The following is a 10,825-nucleotide window of genomic DNA, read 5'->3' as shown; positions in this document are numbered from 1 at the left end:
AGTTCAATTATCTGTATTCTGAAAAGCTTCAAAGTCCATTCATCAAGGTCAAAGATAAAGGTAAAGTTTTTACTGAGACCTTTGTATTTTTTTTTCAGATCTTTTAGTGGCCTGAAGGGGAAAACTAGAGTAGGTCAGAGCATATATAACTAGGGGCTCCTTGGTCACCACTACATGCTAAGAACCCAAACTTCCCTGAGTACTTGGAGCTGGGAAAGAATCATGAAGTGGCTTGTGCTCCTCGGGCTGGTGGCCTTCTCAGAGTGCATAGTCAAGTAAGTATGGAGACTGTATGTTACATTATATTCCTTTCTCGGATTTTTTCTTTTCATCTGATTATTCTTCGAACCATCAGGTTTAGAAGGGAAAGGAAAATTACTGTAAGAGTCTTAAAGTTCAACTCTGACTTATTGTTAAGTAACTTGCTATAGGAACTGTGGATTCCAAGATCTTGGTATAGATTTGGGTTGCACAGATCTTGGGGTCCAGTCATGTCATGACCTGTTGAAAATACAACTCCTTGCTACTGTTCAGTACACAGTCTATGCAGATGTTGATGTGGTCCTGTGGAATAGCACTTTTCTACATTTTGTTCAACATGTCCTCTTTTTACCCTGTCTATTTCAGTGTATATATGCCCATGTCTGCATCTCTGTATCACTGTCATTTATCTCTCCATCTCTTTGGAAGTCACTGGGAATGGGTTTCTCTTTGTGTTGTTTGCTTTTAATTTTTCATTTGACTCTTCCTTCCTTCTCAAGCCTCTGAATTTCCCTTACTTGTTCCCGATATCTTGGACTCTTCTCTCAACTCTCTCTTCTCTTTCAATTTGGAGAAAGATACACTGTCTTATATCTAACAAGCAGTGTTACCACAGCCAACTCAGAAACCTCTTGCATTTCAAATTGCTCCCTTGTAAAGGAGAATAAGAGTCTTCCTTCCTTGAAGTCCTTTGAGAAGCAATGAGTGGGATGGCAACAGCAATGCTAATGGCTGTCATTGTTGACACTTCCTATTTATCAGGTACCTTATATCGATCACTTCACTTATCCCCAAGATATTCTATTTGAAGGGTTTGTACTGTTACATTCCACCAATTTACCGAAGGGGACACTGAGACACCACATGGTCATATGGCTTACCCAAGATGGCAGAAAAGAACCTGTATACAAATATATGTCTTTGCCATAGTATATGCATAAAATTCTGATAATAATGTGCCTCATAAAAATGATTAGAAAACACACAGGGCCATTACAATGACAGTTATACCTTAACACTGACAGCTAATTGTGGCATCTTGTTTGTTTTCTTGTCAAATGCTCGGTGAAAGAATACCTCTAAGGAGAGTGAAGACCATGAGAAACACCCTCAGTGGAAAAAACATGCTGAACAATTTGCTGAAGGAGCATGCTTCCAGACTGTCCCAGATTTCTTTTCGTGGCTCAAATCTAACTATTCACCCACTGAGAAACATCAGAAATGTGAGTATTTTGGAAAGATGGTGCTCCACAGCAACCCCCTGGTATTCTAGCTTAGCATGGGGCTCATCTGGAGGTGCCAAGTGGGATGTTGGGGTTGGGGTTCCTGCAGGAGGCAGAGACACTGGAAAACAGGGACCCCAACCAGAGGAGAAGGCACTCTCATCCTCAACTGTTGGTCTTTGTGACTGGACCTGGCAACTACCAGGTGGCAGGTAAATATCCATTTCTGTGTCAAACGTGTGTCATTAGTTTGAGAGTGATTGTTCCTCCTGAACTAAGTGAGCACCTCAGTTACAGTTGAAGAGTGAACCATCACTGATCAAACTGCAGAACCAACTGCAAAGCAATTGTGAACCCCCAGGTAGAGGAATTCAGTTTCCACAGATGCAAGAATGACAGCAGGAAAAAGTTACTGAACCTGTATTATGTGTATGGTCATAAGACTCTAACACAGTGCTTACTGTTTTTAGATTAGAAAAAGGCTTATTTTGTCTTCAAAAATGCCCATGCCAGCCTGAGAGATAGGCAAAGAGTAAATACATGTCAAATGAAAGGGTCACCTGTATGGTGTTGATTGGATGTGGTCTGAGTATAGAGGGAGTGGTGGGGGTTGATCAAGAAGGATCTCCTGGAAAAGGGGGTGCTAAGGATTGGTTTGAAGAGAGACTACATAGCATCTCAGATGAAGGAACCAGGACTTCCCTGAGTGTCCAGCGGTCCCGGAGGCCCACTGGTTATGCCTCTGGGTTCCCATGCAGGAGATACCACTTCAATGCTTGGTCATAGAGTCAATATCCTGCATAAAATGTAGCACAGGAAAATAATATATGAAATGCAGATACCTCTGTGACCAAAGTCCGTGAGCTGCACGGTGGTTAGAAAGTGGTCTCAAGAGATATGTGACACCCAGGGGGAGGCATCAGTGTGGGAATAGAGGGTAGCCAGATCTGCACTAACCCCCTCCCTCCTTCTACCTGTAGTTGGTCTACCTGGGTAACATCACCATTGGAACACCCCCTCAGGAATTCCAGGTTGTCTTTGACACAGGCTCATCTGATTTGTGGGTGCCCTCTGACTTTTGCACCAGTCCAGCCTGTTGTGAGTAGAGAAACCCCATACCTGGACCAACCTTCACTTGCCCTGCCGCCTTGTTTTCCACCCGTGGCACCTGATGACACTCATCTCTTGTATCTGCAGCTACAAAGATTATGTTCAGACATCTTCAGTCTTCCACCTTCCGGCCTACCAATAAGACCTTCAGGATCGCCTATGAAACTGGGAGAATGAAAGGAGTTGTTGCTCGTGACACAGTTCGGGTAACAGTGTAAAAAATGCTGAGTCAGGACTGCATATGAGGTGACCACTGCTTGCAAAACATGCAGGACCATCTGGCAGGACACTTCCTAGTCTAACTCCAATAGATATTGGCCATCTTATCCGCAGGATTATGTCTCTGGGGTGGCAGTGCCCATGGTGACACATAAGCAAACAAATTAGCTAACCCAGAGAGTGGCTTGCGGTGTGGACTTGTAGCTTTTATGCCCATGAGCAGTTCAAGGTTCATTTAGCTGGGAGTGAAAAGGGATAAAAGCACCCACTTTTATATTAACAGACTGTTCCCGCCACTTTCTGCTGACAACAGGTTTAATTCTGCAACAACCCCGTACAGCAGTTAGTCTGATTAGCTCATGAGACATATGAGGAAACTGAGGTCCAGACAGCAAGGGAGCACACATGTGGTAAATGGTGGAGTTAGGCTGACTTTTCAGGACTGAAGTTGCTGTGGGGTGTTTGGGGACAGGATAAAACTGATCTGGGGACCCTGGGGCCAGTCAACAGCTTCAGGTGTCCAGAGTGGGAAACTGGAGGCCTGAGAATTCAAGGAGCCTGATAAATGAGTTCTCACTCAAGAGGACCCTTGAGAGTCTAATAAACCTATGGCTTGTCGCCCCCAAAATACTTGAGTAGTTCCCCTCTCTTTCTTTCTGTCTCATACACACTCACAGAAATATACGTACATCCCCAAAAATGAATTCCCCAGGCAGTAATTTCATAGAACCCTGCAAGCAAGATTGTGTTTTCGGCTTCTGTCGTCCTGGACAGATGTAGAATCCACAGTAGTTAAAGAGAATTCAGTACATTCCTGTAATTAGGTCCTGTAATGATGCCAAAGAGAAGGCTATCTTGCTCTCGATTGTGTTGTCCATAAGGTGGCACCAATGGGACCTGGCCTTACTCTTGGTTACCCCACCTGTACAGAAACCACAAGGCAAATTTGATTCACTCAAGTGGTGTTTTTCAGAGGGGCAGATGTTTTAAAATTCACAGCCTCTCTCAAATGGAACCCAAGTTCCCCTTCCACCTTGCTCTAACCATCTGCGGGCAACCAAAGACAGAGCCCAGCCTCAGTTCTTCTCTAAGGATCTAATGGCAATGCACCCCAGCCCAGTCCTAGCCCCACTTTACGTATCTGTAAGTGAGAACACTCTTCTCTCTCACAGATTGGGGACCTTGTAAGTACTGACCAGCCGTTCGGTCTAAGCGTGGCAGAATACGGGTTTGGGCACTGGAGATTTGATGGCGTCTTGGGCTTGAACTACCCCAACCTATCCCGCTCAGGGGCCATCCCCATCTTTGACAAGCTGAAGAATGAAGGTGCCATTTCTGAGCCTGTTTTTGCCTTCTACTTGAGCAAGTAAGTCTGAGATGGACAATTGCTTTTTCCAAGTTAGCTGTAAGATGATTTCAGTTGCACAAGAATTATGAAATACTTTAAAAAGAAGTATCCTGAGAGTAATATAACCAAGGATAACTATGGCCCCAGGGCCCTACTTGGCTTTAGCACTGGCTTTTATATATAAAATAATTTTGGAACATAACCCTACTCCTGGGCTAAAGACCAGTAACTTGGTGTAGCTGGGTGAGTTATGAGGGAGGCTAATGGAAGGCAACAGGAAACAAGCTGGAGGAAAAAGCAATACAATTTGCTTATGAATTTCATAAGTAAGGAAGGAGAAGGATGGTGGATATCTTTCCTTCCTCATTGGCACTTCACTGGGAGCCCTGGATCAGCTCCCCAATTTGTGGAGCCAGTGACAAATGAAAGTGTGTGACACAAAAGTGCGGGACGCCTTGTTCAAGAAATATTAGGCATTACAAGACAGGGAGAGCAGAGGTGGGGTCCCTTCTGAGTGTGGGGCCCTTTGGACATTGGAGGTCACAGGCCAGTAGAGCCAATTCTGGGTGACCTGAACCCACACCCTTAGAACTCCCAGGCCTTGATTTTCTTGAAAAATGACAATGTGGACACGGGGTAAGCCAAATACTTCAGCACCATGTCCTCTGAGGGTGTCTGAGCACTCAGGTCGCTGGAGGTCCAGGGCTTCTTCAGAAGACATAGTGGGTGGAGCTCAGACAAGTTATTCGGCTTCTAACCTCCTCTGTGCCGCTCATGAGACAGTAACAGACCTCACTCTGGATCTCTATCTCTCCTAGACACTATTTCTGCATATGTACATGGGGACATTATTAGGGCCTTGATGGGTGGACAAGCACAACTCTCAGACAGTGCTGTTGTTACTGTCCTCTAAGGATCCCATCCTCACTTCTCTCTACAGAGACAAGCAGGAGGGCAGTGTGGTGATGTTTGGTGGGGTGGACCACAGCTACTACAAGGGAGAGCTCAACTGGGTACCATTGATTCGAGCAGGCGACTGGAGTGTACACATGGACCGGTAAGCCTCTCCTCTGAGGGTCAGCCCAAGTGATACTCCCGCTAATGTACATGGACACAGGCAGACATATACAAATGCATTCTCAGACACACAGTCACACAGACATATACTCCACCCACAACGACACAGACAGACACACAGACACTTGGAAACATACAAGCAGACACATATAAACTACACAGATGATACATATGAAAGTATGCATAGCTACTCAGAGACACACAAGCACTCACAGAGACACATACAAACACACATACAAACAAAGACACAAGCACATAGATACACAAACAACCTATGGGGTCATAATGCCCAGGCCTTCTGAGGAAGGCTCTGACCAGGGTCCTAAAAGGGTCCAGAGAGGTCTGCGCAGCTGGGAGACGGCTGCACCCACTGCCCTTTGAGGTGGGGAGCGTGGTTAGAAGACTCTACAGGGTGGTGAACAGAGGATCAGGGAGAATTTCACCAGCCTGAACAGAGTTACAATAAGATGACCAACTGTCCAGGGCTACCAATATAGGAAGTTCTCAGTACAGATAAATGTCATTTTAAAAACAAAGACAGTCCTGAGAAAATGGGGAAAACTGGTCTTCCTAGGGAACAGCTACCCAGCAGTGGAGAGAGGTTGCCTGCAGTCTTAAGATGTGAAAGCAACTGAAAAAAAGACACACCAAGTTTTGGGCACACAGTGGAACAGGCGCTATTACAGAGAATCAGGAAGGTGGGATCCAGGAGTGACCTGAGGACAAGAGGCATAGTTGATAGGATTCTGTGTGATACCCTCATGTAAAATCTGACCTTTCTTTGGATTTTCTGTGGGCTAGTCATTTATTTCCTGGCCAAGGTTTCAGGGTCTGAGCTGGTTGTAGTAGCAGTGCTGGGAGACACCCTCTCCCAGAGGAGCCCCTTTCTCCCCCTACAATAGGAATCTGCTGCCCCTGCAAATCTCCATCTTCACTCTGCGTGCAACCCGTTATTTGTTCCCCACCAGATACAGCTCTTTTGAGGGTTCTTATTGTTTTCTCAGTCTTCATTCACTCATTGAACTGATAAGCATTGGGTATCCACTGTGTGTCAGGCACTTTAGGGAGGCAATGAAAGGTTGTTTTTGAATCATGCAAAGACGCCGGAATTCTTGGCCCTGAAGGAGAAGAATTCAATCCGGGGCCGTAGACGAGGCTTGATCACTCAGAGCATTTGTGTAATAAAGTTTTATTAAAGTATAAAATAGATAGAGAAAGCTTCTGACATAGGCAACAGAAGGGGGCAGAAAGAGTGCCCCGCTGCTAGTCTTCACCTGGATGTTGCATAGTCACTAGCATTCTGTTAGTGAAAGAAAGGGATGTCTTAAAACTCAGATTGGCACAAGGCCCCTCACCCATAAGACGCATTTTGGGATAATCTTGGCACCAAATGGTTCATCCTGGACCATAAAATGATTAACTTTAATCTTGAAGAAGGGCAGATCACCATACAAATAGTTTCATTTACATAGATTAGGGGAACAATATCTGAGTATAACATGCTGGCTTGTCAAGTAGGTTCTGAGCCAAAAGGCAGAACCAACTTGAAGACAGAGTTTGGGGTAAATGTATAGTACATTAGCACAGCTTAAGATAAACTTTTCCATAAGAAAATGCATTGATTATCTCTAGGTTTGAGAATAGTTAACTTCAGGTGAAACCGGGTGTCATTATGGCAACACAGTATATTAAGAGAAAACTCCTTTTAAATTTGTATAGAAAAGGAAAAAAAAATATCGCTAGTTTGTTTCCTCCTGCCCCTTAAGAGAGATAAAAATGCCTGACACTTGCAGGCTACTTCCTCCGTTTGGAGACCGCTGGCCTTCCGCCTGTTACCCTCTCAATAAGAAGAATGAAACTCTCCCTAACATCGAAGAAGGCAGATGTACATGAAGTGACTCGCCCACATAGTGAATTGTGACTTTGGTACATGCTAGACATGAGGAGGAGAAGGTAATGGCAACCCACTAAAGTACTTTGCCTGGAAAATCCCAGGGACGGCAGAGCCTGGTGGGCTGCTCTCTATGAGGTCACACAGAGTCGGACACAACTGAAGTGAATTAGTAGCAGCAGCAGTAGCAGCAGTCATGAGGAAGGGTCTACAGAGAGTGACCAAGACAGGAGATTGATAAACACCTGGGGAAAGACTTCCCAAAAACAATACAATTAAGCGGGAATCTGGAAGATGAGAAGAAATTTGCTAGTCAAAGTGGAGTGGAGTCTTCTAGGAAGGAAGACCAGCTTGTGTCAAGGTACAAAAGATCCTGGTGTATTCAACTACTACATTTGAGGATGTCAGGAAAGTGTTATGTCAAGAGCAGAGGAAAAGAGGGAAAGATACGAGGGGCTGTTTAGGAGACAGTCGGGAAGGGGGCAACTCTGGGGAAACTCAGAGTGACCTTGATGCTCTCTTTCTTCCATTGTCTCTCAGCATCATCATGAAAAAGGAGGTTATTGCTTGTTCTGATGGCTGCTCGGCCCTTGTGGACACTGGGACATCACTTATCCAAGGCCCAGGAAGACTAGTCAATAAAATACATACGCTGATTGGCGCCAAGCTTTGGCGTTCCAAGGTGAAGGGTTTTGCCCCAGGGTCACTCCCAGTCTCCACACACAAGGACCACCATACTCAACCTCTCACTCTCTCTCTCTAACAGCATTACGTTTCATGTTGTGTGGTCAATACCCTGCCCTCTATTATCTTCACCATCAATGGCATCAACTACCCAGTGCCAGCTCAAGCTTACATCCTCAAGGTGAGGGGAAAATACTGACGGCTGGTTCTCAAACTGGAGTTGACAGGAACCCTCGGGCTGCTGCTGGGAGGAGGGCGCCCTCTGGAGGCCCTGTCAAACCATTGCAGATGCTGCTGAGCCCTTTGGCTGGGCCTGTGCCTCCCACAAATCCAATCACTTGAGAGAAAAGGGCTGTGTGGGACAGCGATCTTCCTGAAAAAGTGTGGAGAGGCCACACCATATGGAATAGTGGGAGTCAGGGAGAGGAGAATACTAACGTCCTCAGTCCTCATAGAGCTTCAATTCAATCTGAACCCTTAGGTGCATGAATATGAAATTCAGCTCTAGCATTCCCCGAAATAGGCCATGTTACAAGGAGAATGGCTGGGGACAGTCCCAGTGTGATGTCCCAGCATAAGTTAACAGTCTGCCTTCCCTTCTCAAGATTTTTCTGGTCTGGATGATAAATTACATGGTCAGCCTAGTCCTCGCCTGCATCTTCCCCTTGCTCTGGACAGGTGCCTCCTTTGTCAGTTGGGATAGCCAACCTCTCTGTTGGGAGGTTGGATAATAATGTTTATAAAGGGTGCACAGTGACTGCTCAGCCCCAGCACAGGGTGGAGGCTTCCTGTCAGCTCCCTGCGAGAGTTGATCGCAGGCTGATGGACTCAGAGAAGGCTTTGAGGAAGAGAGGGAATTTCAGGAATTCTAAAATAACAAACTCATTGAGCCATTTTGAGGGTTGCTTGGTTCTAGGCAAAAGTGCACTGGATTCTATGCAAATGTCATCTCAAGGTGGTCTGCACTAAGGCACTGGGGACTTACTAGGGCTGATGAGGGCTACAGACTGACCAGTGGGGATGGGGAACCAGAGTATGTTACCCACACAAGCCTGGAGTGGCCAAAGAGGGTGAGTGTGGGCCAAAGGAGGCTTCTCAGAGTTTCTGAGTTAAGTGTTCAAGAACATGTTGTGGGCACTGCTCTATTTAAAATGGATAACCAACATCGAGGTACTTTGTAGCAGAGGGAACTCCACTCAGTTATATGACAGCCTGGATGGGAGGGGTGTCTTTGGGACCAGGATACCCGGATACACACGGTTGAGTCTCTCTACTGTCCACCTGAAACTCAGAATATTCTTAATCAGCTATACTCCAATACAAAATAAAGTTTTTTTAATAAAGTATGGTTGTTGGGATTCAGGAGGAGAGTCAGCATTCTCTGCAGAGTAAACAAGGAGCAGGAGTCAGAAGGAAGAAACAGGGAGTGAGGGGAACTATGGACACATTTGTTCTTTTCTAAATTATTTTGAAGTATGGATAATCTTCAGTGTTGCGTTAAGTTCTACTAAACAACAATGTGACTCAGTATACACATAAAATATATTTTTTTCTTATTCTTTTTCATGTGGTTTATCACTGAATATTGAATATATACCTGACATTCTACAATAGGACTTTGTTGTTTTTCGTTCCTCTGTTGCCCCACTCCCAGTCCTTCACTCACCACACGCTTCCTCATGGCAACCTCACGTCTTGGCCCTTTTTGGTTTTGGATGAACTCTCATATACCCTGCTGCTGAGAAAACCCCTTGATACTTACTAAAAAAGGGAAATAAAACAAATAATTTTGCTAGGTATGGGTATTGGGGGGAGTCACCAGTAAGGGCTCAAGCTGACTGGTGTGTGTCTCTGACTTCCCCAGGATTCTAGAGGCTACTGCTATCCTGCCTTTAAAGAGAAAAGAGTGAGGGGATCTACAGAGAGCTGGTTACTCGGTGACATCTTTCTGAGGCTGTATTTCTCGGTCTTTGATCGAGGAAATGACAGGATTGGCCTGGCACCGTCAGTGTAATTGCTTGGAGTGCTTCAGGAATCAGTAAGGCCTCTCCTAACACTCACTCACACTAGGGCAGTCCTGCCCAGGATGCTGGTGAACTGTATTTGGTGGTCTGTATACCCTATGCTCAGTAAAGAATAAAGTTTCACTCTTAATGGTGCTGAAACAAATGTTGACTCTGTTTGTGTCTGGATGTGAAGGATCTAGAGCCAAATCTGAATCAAAATTGAGAAGAACCCTACTCTAACTGGCTTCAAGGAAAGGGGAGACTAAGTGAAATGATTCTGGGAATCCAGGATACAAGAATCAGAGCAAATACAAAGATCTCAGTGACTGGACCCAAGAAATCAGAAGTCATCAATTCTCTTTCACCCTCGCTATTTACCTTCGGTCTGCTTTGATGGTCTTAGCCTGGCAACATTTTTCCTTAAGGCTTCTACACCTAGTGAGGGAGTTCAAGCTACCTCCCTAGAGTTTTAAATCTCAAAGGAATTACCTAGCAAGGAAAAAAGTTTTCATGCATCAGAATTCAAGGGTGTTCTCTGAATGACCCACTTCAGTTCACATGTATAGCCCTAGATCAGCCATCCTGGCAGGGACATGGGGTCTTATGACTGGCTTTACATGATCTTTGGCCCTGACTCAGCAGCACACATGATTGTTAATTTCCTCCAGAACTACATGACTGAAGCTGGGGAGAGGCAGCGCCAAGAATAGTTACTGGCAGATGGTCTATGCCATGGAAGAGATTGTGATGACCCAAAAACTCTACCACCTCCTCATTCAGAGGAATTATAAGGGGCAATAAAGTAGACTCTCTTCATCCCATCTCAGACAAACTTATCACTGGGCTTGTCCTCTAGGGGATTTTTGGGTGAGGCGCTTCATGCAGAGATGGTTCCCTCTTGTTCTCACACCCCAGTCATCAGCTCTCTGCCACATATGCCTGCCCTGTCCTTTCCAGTTCTACTTGGTAAGTGGTGGCCCCAGTGGGTCCCTGAGCCATCTCCCTC

The 10,825-nt window shown here is 45.4% G+C and overlaps 1 protein-coding gene across 1 annotated transcript; it reads left to right on the top strand.

Annotated features, from left to right (window-relative positions):
• The first annotated feature begins 222 nt into the window (after positions 1-222).
• On the top strand, positions 223-9,827 carry LOC138427299 (pregnancy-associated glycoprotein 1-like). The gene is made up of 9 exons (XM_069566645.2): positions 223-275; positions 1,334-1,484; positions 2,465-2,582; positions 2,682-2,800; positions 3,986-4,179; positions 5,102-5,218; positions 7,670-7,811; positions 7,896-7,994; positions 9,678-9,827. The coding sequence occupies exons 1-9, from the start codon at positions 223-225 to the stop codon at positions 9,825-9,827; spliced, it is 1,143 nt and encodes a 380-aa protein (XP_069422746.2).
• Positions 9,828-10,825: the final 998 nt, after the last annotated feature.

The sequence above is a fragment of the Ovis canadensis genome, chromosome 21 (genome assembly GCF_042477335.2).
Source record: "Ovis canadensis isolate MfBH-ARS-UI-01 breed Bighorn chromosome 21, ARS-UI_OviCan_v2, whole genome shotgun sequence".
NCBI classification, from domain to species: domain Eukaryota; kingdom Metazoa; phylum Chordata; class Mammalia; order Artiodactyla; family Bovidae; genus Ovis; species Ovis canadensis.
This window is presented reverse-complemented; position numbering and strand designations above follow the sequence as displayed.